This window comes from Arachis stenosperma, chromosome 8 (genome assembly GCF_014773155.1).
Source record: "Arachis stenosperma cultivar V10309 chromosome 8, arast.V10309.gnm1.PFL2, whole genome shotgun sequence".
NCBI lineage: Eukaryota > Viridiplantae > Streptophyta > Magnoliopsida > Fabales > Fabaceae > Arachis > Arachis stenosperma.
In genome coordinates, this window is record NC_080384.1 from 37,268,916 (window position 1) to 37,283,305 (window position 14,390).

Consider the following 14,390-nt stretch of genomic DNA (forward strand, 5'->3'; position numbering starts at 1 on the left):
ATACAATAAATATTAAAGTTTTAGTATTTTTAATTAAAAAAGTGATACAAAATATCTTTATTAATATTTTACTAAATATGATATTATTTAGGATTTGGAATTAAGAAATTAGTGTTTATTATTGATAGAATAGAAAGTGTGATTTATGATTTAAAATTTATGAATTAGTAATTTATGGTTAAAGGTTATTTATTTAGTGTTTTTTATTTAGGTTTGTAGTTTAGAATTTATGGTATAAGAGTTGAGTTAGGATTTAGAGATTTTGGATTGGAGGTTAAGGTTTAGAGTTTGTTGTTGAGAATTTAGGGTTTAGAATTTAGCAGGTAGAATTTATGATTTGTTGAACATATTTTTCTCAATTTATACATTATTTTTTATTAATTATATTTATTTTATTTTACACTTTCTTACATATACTTAAATTATGTGATTTATTTTTTACAATGAAGATAATTTTTTAATTAAGAAGTTGTGTTTTAAAATTTAATGAATTGGTAAAAAAGATAAAACAATAGAAGAATTTATTATTATTATTATTATTATTATTTATTTTACTGGAATTTATAATTTTAAATCATTATTACTATGATAGCATTATCGTAGTTCTATTGATTTTTATGTACAAAACTACAAATAACTATTACATGCTCCAAATATAATGCCATATCCAAATATTATTATTATTATTATTATTATTATGACCCAAAATAATTTTTTAGCAACGGTTCACTTTCTGAATAACTAGGCCCAACTATAAAAAAAACAGCATGTCATTGTCCATATTCAATGACAACAAAAACCTACAAAAAAAATTATTTCATTAAACTATTAATAATAACTGCTTAATACTTTTAACACAACTCTTGCCAGTCTGCCACCACTGCGCTACTCCACAGTTTGTATCTGTTCCTGCAACAACAACGTCAACACGTGTCAAACATTTTTTGTTACCACCTCATTTCATTAGGTGCTGAAAAATTTTTTTTTCAGCACCGTAACACTCGTCAAACCGAAAAGGTAACAAAAAAAATAAAGATTGAACATATTTGATCTATCCAAAAAAATGAGCACACAATCAAATTAATCACAGATGTTCATGTCATTTATAGTTTGTTGTCAAAACAAAATGATGCCAAAAAAACTGAAATTAGGAAAATTATAAGGTACAGATATCAGCATACATATATTCTATTTTAATCAAGCGACACGTAATTTTTTTCTAATGCAATGAGAAATAGCTTCACAAAGTATTTAAATGACTTAAAGCTTCACAGGAGCCCATTATCATTGTTAGTTTGTAGACTTCCACACATAGTAATAATCATTTTTTTTTCTCTTTCTTTCTGTTGGAAGGATAGGATCATAATAGTTAAATAACATTAAATCATACTTGAGAGTCAACAAAAAATATTAAATTTGTTGTACCAAAAATCAAATGTATATTAATAATTTAACATTGGTTTGTTCACAATTGCCATACTATTTGTTATATTAAAATTTTTTGCTTTGATATAACTTAAATAATTGTTTTAAAGATAATTTGAAGATTATTTTTGAGGAAAAAAAACATTTGTTTTATCTCAGGATTTAACAAATTTTAGTTTTTTATCTTTATAGGATAAATAAATTTAAATATTTAATTTTAATTTGAACATCTTAAATAACTTTAATTTTCTTATTTAAATATGCATAGCACATTTTTATCATACATTTAACAAATATTAAATTTATGTTATGGTAAGAAAAAAAATTACAAAAAAGTATGAGTTTTTATGCAAATAATGATAGTAAAAAAATTAATTAAAAATGATAATCTATATCTGCAGACAAAAACACAAAAATCAATGTTTTAATTTTTAAGTGGTATTTGAATGTATAATTTTATTTGACAAAAAAATATTAATTAAATATTTATTATGAAAATAATAATTTTTTTGGAATAATTTGGCTTCATTTTATAATGATCAATTATGTTTATATTTTTTAATAGTTGAATTGCTCCTTTAGTAGGTAGTAAATATTTTTTGGTTTATAAAATAGTGTTACAAAATGTTATTTTTTCAAGTATTCTCAAACTAAATAATTATTCAAATTACTAAAAGATTTAAGAATATTAGATATTATTATTCCGTCAAGTTTTCTCAAACTAAACTTGATCATTAAGGCTACGTTTGTTTACAGAAACAGGATATTGAGATAGGGATACAGAAACTATAAATTTCGTTAAATCAGTAAATAATTAGTCAATAAATTAAATTTTAGTAAAGAAAGTTAGAAATGTGAATACTATATTAAATTAGGATAGAACTCATCAAAACGAGAATTTTAACACTAATTTCAAAGAATTCGACCCAATATTAGACTGAACGGACTGAATCGGTTAAACCGAACCCGTAAACCCAACTGGGCCAACACTTAAATGAGCAGAAGCCCATCTTCTTCCTCCCCATTCAGCATAACGCTTAAATAGCCAGGGAAGGGGAGAAGAAGAACTCAACCCTAACACCACACCCAAACCCACGTAACTTCTCCATCCGAGTTCCGATCCTCGCACTATTTGCGGCCACGTGACCACCGCGTTGCGCTCTACGATTCTACCGGAACAATTCATATGTAAGCCACAAACTCACCTCAGTTTCTCTACTCCTTAAATTTCAAAAATTGATGAGAATTCACATTGAGATTTTGTTGATTTTGGTATTCTAGGTTCGTTTTAGCTCGCGGAACTCGTTGAGTTTGGTTTATTCGGTCCTAGGATGCAGCAAGTATCATTAACAAACTAGACTTATCGGGTTGGCTTGATAACCGACAAATGAGACTCATCAGCTATAGGACAGGCATGCATCATGTACATATTGTCTGATTTGCTTATTTATGAACTATGTGGGATTGCCTATGTGACTATAGCCTGCTATCTGTATAACTGTTATCTGTACTACTTGTGAATTACTTGCGTTTGCCTTGTTTTGCTTGTTTGTCTGTGCAAATCATGGGAGACGGAGGTATGAAAGAAAGGTGGGGAAAGTTCAGTATATAGTTAAGTTTAGTTAGGTTGAGAACCTTTAGATGACCAACTTATGGCTTCTGTTTTTAGTTCCTTAAACTTTACATCTGAGTGTCGGCGTTCTAGGATTGCCTCTGCCATTCCCAAAACCTTATATATGTGTGGCACATTTATCATGTTGAGAACCTTTGGTTCTCATCCCATACTATGTTGTTGTTTCACCTGATTTTTTTAAGGCTCCTAGTTTATTATACTCTTTCTGCTACTATATGTATACATTTTATTTTAGAGGTCGAAATACCACACCACCTCTATTTTACGACTTAAGCGTAAAGCTCTATGTGGTAGGGTGTTACAGAGACAATCTTGTTTGACAAAGAAAATATGGACAGAAATAATATGTCCAAAGACACTGAATTAGTGCATTTTGTGTCTATTCTGACAGAAAAGACACGAAAATACTTACAATGAACACAACTTATTTTTCATTTTTCTTTCATTATTCTTGTCAATTTTTTATAATTATATTTTTTATTATTATTTTTTTGTCTCAATTTTTTTTAATGAAAAAAAGTGAGAATAAATTGAATTTTCATAATTTGTTATAACTTATCACCAAATAAAATATAAGAACACAAAATTTTGTGTTTCTATCCTTATGTCAAACGCAGACTAATAGACTAGGTATAAAAGTTCAATCATTTTATCTATGAACTATCCATAAAAAAATCTAAAATTTAACTTCAAGACATTATCAAATGTAAGAATTTTTAAAAATTGTGTTTAGTAATCAAAAGAATTCAAAAGAATCATAAAATGCGTTGTTAAAAAAATATTCTAATTAAATATTTATCATTTTAGTTCTAATATTTTATTCTTTATTTTGTAAAATCTCTTCTAATTTCATAAGAGAATTTTCTTAGTTATTTTAAAAATATTTTGATTTGTGATTCTTTTGTTTAGTGTTTTAAAATTTCAATTCAAATTTTTAATTTATAATTCAATAAAAAATTATGATATTTTTGTCTTTTTAAATTAAAGTTTAATTTTAATACACTGATAGTGTAAAATATTTTATATAATCATTCAATTACATTCTTTTTTTTTTAATCACCATTCATACTATTAATATAAAACGTAGTTATTTTTCTAACATATCGTTATATAATTGATACATATGTAAAACTATTTTACCGTGACAGTATTAAAATAAAATTATTTAAATTCATGCTAAATGATGTTTTAATCTCCTAGAACAAACTCTATCTTTATTTTAGTATTCTTAAAAGTTAAATTTTATAATTTGTAATACAATTAAATAACCTTAGTTTTAAAAGGTTAATTTTAATGTTTGTAAGATTAATCTTAAAATATTATTTTAATTCTTTTAAAATTAAACAAAAAGTTATTTTATTATTTTTAATATTAAATTTGAATTCATAATTGCTAATACAATAATAAATCAACCTCATTTAATTATATAAGGATTTTAGTATTTTTTAAATTAATGCTTAAAAGGATATCTTAATCCTTTAAGAATAAACTAAAAGGTATTTTAGTTTTTTTTAAAATCAATCTTCAAAAATTGTTTTGTTCTTTTAAAAATTAATTATAAAAATATTTTAAAATTAATTATAAACTTAATCTTTTTATAGGTATATTTTTTAAGTGTGTTTGATGTATGTAGCATTTTCATATTGCCTATTTCTTGTATTAATTTTTCAACTAATCCTTTTCTATTTTTATTTAAATCTTATATAAGAGAAAACAAAATTTTTACAACTTTAACTTGTATTTGCAATTAAATATATTCTAAAAAGTGAAGAAAATTAATTATTTTCAACATATTCTTTTCTCTTTTTTTTTCTAGTTCAATAAACTTGCTTTGCATGATTATTGTTTTCTGCTTCTAACCCAATTATATAATTTTTTTTCTTATTTTTTTAATAAAATCCAAAATTCATAACCCAAATCCAAGGGCCACTTGCTATATGCCTATATTCGAGGCAATCTAAATAGATGCTAACTCAAAGAGCTAGATAAAGAATAGCCAAGCTAGCCAAAGAACATTCAATACATGTGCAACAAAATACGATTAAAAAATAGAATATCTGTAAATCTTGATCTGTACCGTAGTGTAACCCAATTTTCTAATAACCCTTTTTTCTAATATTAAGATCTGTTAACAAGCACAAATCATCAAAATAAGCTAGTTACCCGAATCTTAAAGGCATAACTCCTTCATTTTCATATCATTTTCATTAAACAAAGAATTGACTCAGAAAACAATCTTTTAACTTGGCATCATCATTTGAGATAAGAGGATTGGCAGGTAAACAAATGCATTATTATCAACAATTATTTTTTGATTAATACTATAATTCATAACTGAAATTAATAAATCATTCACAAAGTTAAAAACAGCAACAAACAGAACCAGAAATCAAGAACACCATTACCAATAAATCCAATAAAAACACCGTTACCAACAACCCAATCAAAAGCACCATTACCTGGGTTGAAGGAGGAAGTCGCGGAGGCGCCGACAATCACGGACGACGGCGGCGGAACCGTTGAAGGAGCTAGGGTTTTGGTTTGGGTTGTGATTTGTGAACTGTGAAGAAGCTATGGCTGAGCTCAGTGACACACTCTGTGTTTTTTTTACAGGGACCCGGGTCAAAAACCTAGCCCAGACCCAAAAAACAGAAGCTCCAAGACCCAACCCGACCCGGATTTCAAACCTAAGTTTCCCTCTCCACCTACGCGTGAGACCTGATCGAAAGCATCCCGGCGAGGCGAAGCTCTGATCGACGGCAGTGTCTTCAAAGCTTCTAGCCCCTAAATCTCTTGAATACTCAGATGGTGACTCTGATGGAGATTCAAGCTTGTGAGAGAGGAGCAGGCGCAGCATTCCGATGAAGACGCAGATATCGAATTCGGCGACGGCGACGCAACCCCATGACCGAGAATCCCTCTCCTCCGAATACAGCAACAGAGAGACGGCGGCTTTTCCGGAGAAGGAAATCACACGGCAGCGCTGAGACAAGGGTGGGTTCCATGACCACTCACGAAGGGGCTTAAATGGGGGGAAAGGGGGTCATGCGCGGGGTGTGTTTTTTTTTTTAAATGGGGGAAGGTGGGTCACGCGTGGGGTGGGGTTTTTTTTTTTTTCAATGGGGGTATGGTGTCACGCGTGGAGCCATCCCCATCTGCAAGAATAAGTTCAGTTCTGCATCAACAATTGTATGCTTGTATAAAAATTAGAACAGTTAATTACATACATAAAACAGATCAAACATAGCATAAACATAGATCGACGGGGAGAGAAGGAGAGAGCAATGGCCGTGTGTTTGAGATAGATGGTTAAACTGATGTGAGTCCTATAATCCGTTCGCAATCTTTGGGTGAGCCTAATAATCCTTTTCCACCTAATACCTTCTCCCCTATATATTCTACATTATTTTATGCAATTAAATAAAACTGAAAAAAAAAACACACACACAGAATAACTTTTATGTATGCTTTCTCTTGGAAGTGAACGGGGAGAACTCTGCTTCTGTTTTATTAGTTGGCTCTGTTGCGGCAGTCCAGACCATAATTAATTAAAGAACTAGTGTGTAGCGCGGGTTCACTATTTGGGTGAAAAATATTTCAATGATGATCACAGATCACAATCAGTGTCCTCTTTTTTATTATCTTTTGGCAAAATAAATCTCTTACAAACGCAATTTTTATGGATTTTTCTACTATTGTATTGTTTTTTGCTCTAAAGAGTTTTCCTTCTTTAATCAGCTGCAAGGGACGAGTGAGGTATATCTTATCTTAGTTATTATATTAATAATAATGTTGTATCAGTCATTAGAATCTTAATCATACATCTGTTGATCACGTTCTCATTTGTGTAACAACATATAAAATTTGATGTTAACATTTAATATTGATTATTGGGAGATCAACCCTTTTTTATATTGCACTTTAATTTGTGATTAAATTGATCAAACTTTTATGGCAATAAAAACTTAAAAAGAGATATCAAACTACTTGATTTCCCCTTAACTGATCCAAATCTTAATTGAGTTTATTCAATTTGAATAATGAAACTGGTACACAAGTACAACTATAACAAATATTAATTTGATCATCATATAGAATATAAAATCTCAAGCAGAAACAAGGTGAGACAAGGAACCAAAATTACATATAGATTGTTAATTCAGTGGGGATGGAACCTAAGTTGTTCCCCTATGACTTAAATTGCATTATAAATATACAAATTTTGGATTGTCATTTCAGCAAGATAACAGAAACTAGGTGAGACAAGGAACCAAAAAATGAAAGAAAAATGATACACAAAATTACAAAAGATGATGCCAAGCATCAATAATTAAATCACTCAGGACTAAAATGTCTAGTTAAGACCATGATCATATATCCAAAGCCAAACACCAAAACTGAAAATATAACAATAAAATAAATGTAAAAAAAAAGAAAACAATATTCTACACATCATACATGTCAGCTGCACTATCTATAGACTCTTCTCTCCTGTGTTGAGAAACAGCAGTAACCTTGGTCTCTTGATTATCAACATCAATGGAAACTTCATCTGCTGTTGTTGCTGACAAGGACTTTTTGTGGTGGTGATGATTCCTGTGGTGCCGAGACTTCGCAATCCTCGTCAGCACCTGCACGATGTCCCTCATGGACGGCCGCTTCCTCGGAGCACGGTTGATGCACTTGTAGGCAAGGGCCGCGACTTCATTGAGCTCTTGAAAGTCACACTTACCCTCTAGCCTAGAATCAACAATCTCCTCCCAACCAACTTTTCCATCCGTGTTCATTGCCGCCTAATCATCAACAAATAGTATTCATTAGGATAATAAAGGAATGAATAATGCATAACTTGTCTAGAATCTACAACAATGATCTTGAATTTGACATTGTTCACTTCAAGAGAGGTCTTACAAGTTCAACATATTCCATTAGACCCTGCTGTGGATTTCTTCCAGCTATAAGTTCAAAGAGCAACACACCGAAACTATAAACATCACTCTTCTTAGTGAATGTTCCCGAAGATATATACTCAGGATCAAGGTATCCAAAGGTTCCGCGAATTGCTGCCTGTTTATCAACCACCTCTTCTCTTGAAAGCCCAAAATCAGCAACCTGTTTGATTCAGAATTACATAGTAAGAAACTAAGAATCATCCTAAGTAACAACAAATGACTAAATTAACTACATATTTTTCATGATCATTCTATCTGCGCGACCTTAACTCGTCTAAGATTTTGTTAGTTACTATATTAATTCGTTTTTATTGAGAAAGTACTTTCTGTGTGATGAAGGTGATGATTAACAAGAACATACCCTGGCTCGCATTGACTGGTCCAAGAGAATATTGTTAGACTTGATATCTCTATGGATTACAGGAGGAACTGCCTGAAGTGACAAAAAACAACAAGAACAAGAACAATCATGACCAAAATACACAAAGCTGAATGATCTTAGTGCTTATGAGTTATGACATGGATGATACTTACTCCATCATGAAGATATTCCAAGCCTCTTGCTACATCTAAAGCTATGTGCACCCTCAAATCCCAACCCAGCGTCCCATTCTCTTCGCCTGAGAAAGAGAAATAAAGAAAGTATCTATTCATTTGCTATTGAATATGCAATACAACAGTAAAGCTTGAGAAGTAAGTGCTATATATTAATATATGTCAGATTAAATAAGAGAAATTCGGGGATTATGAGTAGAATCACTTGATTCTAACAATGCCAGAAACTAAACAAACTTGATGAAATTCAGGACTTACAATTTCTCAGACCAAAGAGAATAAAGATAGACAAAGACAAAAACAACTTACTGTACAAGTGGGAAGCCAAGCTGCCTTTACTCATGTAAACATATACAAGCATATGTTGCCCCTTTTCTGCACAATATCCAACCAAATTGACCAGGTTTCTATGATGCAACCTTCCCAACAACATAACCTAACCAATATTAACAGAACAAAAACAAATTACTCAATTGCAGAAAATAAAACAATATAATTTAGTACTTACATATAGTAATAAACATGGTTCCAATATTTTAACTCTTCAAAATGATGGTTATACATTCATATATTTATCGAGCTAGAATATTTAGCATAAATTTCATCAATCACAGAGTTTTGTTATGAAACATGGACTAATTCTGTTAGTGGAATTGGGTTACTCCATGGCTATAGTTGAGAAACTGTTATCAGTAACCATCTTTACCTCGGTGTGAAATTCTTTTTCCCCTTGCTTGGAATTTGTTGCAAGAACTTTAACTGCAACAGTCTCCCCAGTACACATCTGAGCTTTATAAACAGGACCAAAGGCACCTTGTCCTATGAGTGTTGTAAAATTATAGGTTGCTTTCTGCAAATCCCTGAAATGCAAATAAAAGCATTAAACAGAATGAAAGAAGAAAAGGATAATGGCATGGAAACCTCACTTACAGAATCCATTAGTGGGCACCAAAGTTTTGAAACAGATTATGTAATTTATGATTAGATATGATCAGTCAAATGCCTATAGCAATCAAAGCTTCTATCTTAACAGCTATAATGGTAGGATTGGATCAAGCGCTTGCAAAAAGAGCACAACTTAAAACCAGAACTATTGCAGTGATTTAACACAATCCTACATGGACCATTTCACATTCCTCATACAAGTGGAAGAAAATAGATCAGAGGGCTGGTTTTTACACATAATCCCAAAGGACATTTTGATGAGGTGAGTTTTGCCACAACATTGATATGTCTCTGGCAAGTGTACTAGTTCGTACTAGTAATATAGCGAAAGCTCAGGATATCTCATTCGACAGGGATTGGATACCAATTACCAATTCTCAGTTTAAATTGCTATCTAGAATTCTAGACTACTGAATGAAAGGATCATCAGGCTTGCATTTGAATCCTGTATGTGAGAAGAGATACTGAGATTTTGGACACAACTCATTTTTCTCTCAGACAGAACCCAAATGCAACCTAAGATTACTGCCTTGTGACTGGAGTTCAGTATCACAGGTACAAATCAAAGGCTCTGCTAAGTGGGAGCCTTGCAATATAATCCGGCCTACCATGTTGTCAACTCTTATGGCATGAAAATGTAGCAGAATTCACACTAAATTCTCAAAACCAAAAAGACTAGGACATGAGGAAGCAAATTCACTACAGGAAGAAACATACTTGTAAGAATATTCTGGTATACCAGATGCTGAAACCATGCTACTCTTCTTAAATCCATCAAGCCAGAAGGACATGCCCCCGTTTCGCGACGCGGCCTTCACAGGTGATTCTGGACCTAAGGTTGAGTCAGAGAGAATAGTACACGAATCGGCACCATTTGCGCGAATTGGTATGGTGGCTGCCCTCCTGGAACTGCTGTTCCCAATCTGTGAACGCTTCCTATGGTATCTAAAGCAGAAAAGTGCAGAAATTGCAAGAACAACTCCAATAACTACACCTATGGAGATCCCAATGATTAGTCCTGTTGATTCCTCTTTCATTTTCTCTATTCTTCTGCTAATCCCTATTGCTATTGATCATCCAATCCATTGACACACCTGCAAAATCCACCAAAAAGTTGCATTAGTCACATTCACACAACAAAATATATCAAATCAAAATGCCACTAGTAACTAAATGATGCGTGGTGCTTGGTTCATCATATTTGAATTGGTCAATCCTAGGCTAATTAATAGGACTCTCAATTTTCAAGTTTCAAAGTCATTCACATAAAAACATAGTCTAGAAACATGAAAAATCAAAGCTTGACCTTTGCATTACTTGGTTGAATTGAACAACCAAGCACATAATAATAGGATAAGAATAATTTACCTATACAATCCATCACACATCATGCACCCCCAATAGTCAAATCAATAAAAAAATCTACAAAAATGAATAAAAAAAATCACTTTCACACAGCAAAAGAAAATCCAAAACTGATGCAAATGCAGTTCAATCCTTTATATCAAACACTTGATCTGCTTTTCCCATTCATCCAAGATCAGAAAAGGCACAAACCCCATTAATGAAAATCCCAGCTTGGATTAACACAGGCATTTGACCAAACACAAAGAACACTTTTTTAACAAAAAATTGGCAACCCTTTTCTTTCTTCCCACTCAGCTTATTTTCTCAGCAACCAAACATGTCTATAGTACCAAAAGCAAGTACCTATATCTCTATGTACTTCTTAAGCAGCCACAAAAAGACACAAAACAAAGCACGTTCCTTGAACAGTGTCAGAGACAGATCGAATTTGAAAACACTGACAGCAAAGAAGGTTCAAGTTTGACCCCAAAAAACGTGTTTCTAAGAAAACCATATAACCTTGAGAAATGAGAACACAAGCTCACCTGTTAAAATTTGAAAATAAATAAATAGCTGAATAAATAATAAGAAAGTAATGATGATGAAAAGCTGAACTGAAAGGAGTTGCGGGTTTTGTGGAACCGTTGCTAAAAGAGAAGTTAAGTGTAGTAACTAGTGAATGAGATTCCAATAACAAAGATGAGAGAAAGGAATCTAAAGAAGAAGGAGGAGCGAGTTTTTTAGTTGCAGAATTTTGAGTTTGAGAAGACAAAAGACAAAAACAACGAGTAAAACTTGCATACATAAGCAGGATACTACAAAATTATAGCAAAAAATAAAATAAAATAAAATAAAATAATGTATATGCTATAGAATTAATTAAAATAATAAATCCTGATTAAAAAATTTGAGGATAAATTAGTCCTTCATCATCTAAATTTTAAAAATCTACAAATAGTCACTTCTTAATTAAATAATAAATAAAGCATATCAATCTTTTCGTATAAATTCATATAAATATACATAAGTATGCTACCAAAAAGTTTGTATAAATTCCCTAACAAAGCTCAAAAATATCATTTATAAATAGTAAAATCTTTAAAAATAATAATTTTTATGTACTTCTATGTAAATTACCTTCACATTTTCATTGAATAGAAACATAGAATATAAAACGATATAATAAAAATTATTATTATTATTATTATGAGTAATTATTTAAAATGATTTTAAAAAAAATAAAATTCTTATTTGTTGACCTTGTAGCATTATTAATACACATAAATTAAATTAATTAGAAACTGATATAAGTAGTTTATTTAGCGTGAAAGATTAGAGTAGCATAAATCTAATTCGATACTTTATCCTCATCACTATTAAATTTTGTAGACATAGACACCATGATTATTAACTTTTTTTATTTATTAAATATGTATAAAAATATAAAAATAAATAAAATAATAAATAATTTATAATTTAACTAAAAGATTTAAGATTTAAAATTTGAAAATAATAAAAATAAAATATTTTTCGATGAATTATATATTAAAAATATTTGGAAAAAAATTATACATCAACTCTTTTATATCTTCATTATATATGATATATCATATTGAGTAAAAATGTAGATATATAAAAAGTAAATAAAATAATATACATATTTGGTGGCTTATAAATTATCGTATACTGTAAATTTTTAAATTTTGAAAAACTTTTTTTTTTTATGGAAGGCAGAAACCACAGATGTCATTTATAATCCCAATAGAGTTTGTTTGTATTAAAGAGTCTAAGGAGGAAGATGGTGGAGATAATTTTGGCTTTTCATTTCTTTTTTTTTATTATTATTTTGTGCATAAATTATTTTCTTTATAAATTTTCCCCCTACTTTTTGTAGATGTGGGGTTTGTAGCAATTATTCTCATTGAAGATGATGTTTTGAAGGAACATGGAACCATGGTTAGAGTTAGAGGTATCAAATTTTGAGAGTATATAGGGGCCCCACTATACGCGAGACACGTCGTTTCTTTCATCGACCGTATATTAAATTCTTTATTATTACATAAAGGACCACTTACTTTCATTAATTATATTAGATTGCTTTTCTTTTCTTCAACTATCTACTATCTTATTCAAACTTCAAAGCAATAAATGGCACCACCTCTCTACAACGTGCACAAATTTATGGGTCATGGATCTATCTATATTTTGGACAAGTTGTGGAAAAATTAGAAGAATCTATTTTTCAATATATACTTATTAAATTAGGAATTACTATTTTAATTTAATTTATATTAAAAATTTCTAATTATTCATTTAATCCATAACATATCATGATCATTAGTGATAATATTAATGTATAGGTCTTTATATTAGTTGAGTGCAAAAACATTTTTGCAAAAGCTTTATCTGAAAATGGGTCAACTGCAGTTTAATGAAATTATTTAGAATTTAATGAATTTAAAATAATGGTTATTTAGATAAAACTAAAGTAAATGAATAAATGAATGCAACAAGTAAAAATAAAAATTGCTTTCCTTCTTTTTATGCTCTTTTTCAAGATAATATTCGATCATTTTCATGAAGCTTAACGTTGAGGATTAGTGAGTGTCAACAAGATTTTTCATTTTCAAAACATCTACATACCAATAAAATTATGGGAGAAAACAGAAAACTAAAAGGAATATTATTAATTAAATTCTAATTAAAATAAAATTTTAAAAAAGAACAACTCTTGGGGCCGGTAAATTTTAATATTTTTAATCATTATTTGACCAGCACAAATACTAAAATATTATTAATAAATAAATTTATTAATTTATGTGTACAAAATTTAAAAAATATAAATATAAACTATATTAATTCATGTATATAAATTTTGATAAATATAAATATAAATTATATATTTTTTGTGTATAAAATTTTTATAAATATAAATATAAATTATTATAAATTAAATACTAACAAAAAATAATAATATTTATTAGACACGTAGTATTGTTTTTTTAAAAAAATTTAGTTTACTTTTTGGTGTTAATAGGTATGGAAAAGAGTGAGAAATGGAAGTGATCAGTGAACCTAACACACCTATATGACCTAATGTGAGATTGAGATGAGATAAGAGGGGGTAAGTGATTAATCCAAGCAACATTGCAATTTTTAATCGAAAACAAAGTGTAACCCACTCCCTTACCCTTCACACCCTTCACGAAAGTGACTTCATATATATATAAACAATTGATCAACACCATGTTCAAGTTCGTGTCCTTGTACGGAGAAGAACAAAATAATGCTTCTAAATTAAAGTACAACTAGTTACTCTTAGGGATAAGTATGATTTTGGTCCCTAACGTTGAGGGTTAGAATCGAAATCGTCTCTCTTCTAATTTTCGATTTAGAATTGTCCTTAAGGTTTTTTTCGTATTAAAATCGTCATTTTTTTTGACAAAAATACCCTCTCCACTACCAACATTATTACCTCTTTACCACCACCACCACCAACTGCCACTCCACCACCATTATCAGCATCATCATCA

General features: G+C 30.1%; 2 protein-coding genes across 7 annotated transcripts; both read right to left on the bottom strand.

Annotated features, from left to right (window-relative positions):
• Positions 1 to 685: 685 nt before the first annotated feature.
• Positions 686 to 6,477, bottom strand: LOC130945166 (uncharacterized). Its single transcript, XM_057873862.1, has 2 exons — positions 5,518 to 6,477; positions 686 to 909 (listed from the first exon to the last, which is right to left on the bottom strand). Exons 1-2 carry the CDS (start codon positions 5,913 to 5,915, stop codon positions 852 to 854), a joined length of 456 nt encoding a protein of 151 aa, XP_057729845.1. The 5' UTR covers positions 5,916 to 6,477; the 3' UTR covers positions 686 to 851.
• Positions 6,478 to 7,180: 703 nt separating this feature from the next.
• Positions 7,181 to 11,647, bottom strand: LOC130944779 (calcium/calmodulin-regulated receptor-like kinase 1). Of its 6 annotated transcripts, none has more exons than XM_057873309.1 (9): positions 11,403 to 11,626; positions 10,879 to 10,932; positions 10,228 to 10,604; positions 9,272 to 9,425; positions 8,875 to 9,001; positions 8,545 to 8,630; positions 8,372 to 8,443; positions 7,970 to 8,170; positions 7,181 to 7,851 (listed from the first exon to the last, which is right to left on the bottom strand). In XM_057873309.1, exons 3-9 carry the CDS (start codon positions 10,545 to 10,547, stop codon positions 7,504 to 7,506), a joined length of 1,308 nt encoding a protein of 435 aa, XP_057729292.1. In that variant the 5' UTR covers positions 10,548 to 10,604; positions 10,879 to 10,932; positions 11,403 to 11,626; the 3' UTR covers positions 7,181 to 7,503. The 6 variants fall into 6 exon arrangements, with proteins under 6 accessions (XP_057729292.1, XP_057729291.1, XP_057729288.1 ...); XM_057873308.1 differs by lacking the exon at positions 11,403 to 11,626 and adding an exon at positions 11,068 to 11,203; XM_057873305.1 differs by lacking the exon at positions 10,879 to 10,932 and having other exon boundaries at positions 11,403 to 11,647.
• Positions 11,648 to 14,390: the final 2,743 nt, after the last annotated feature.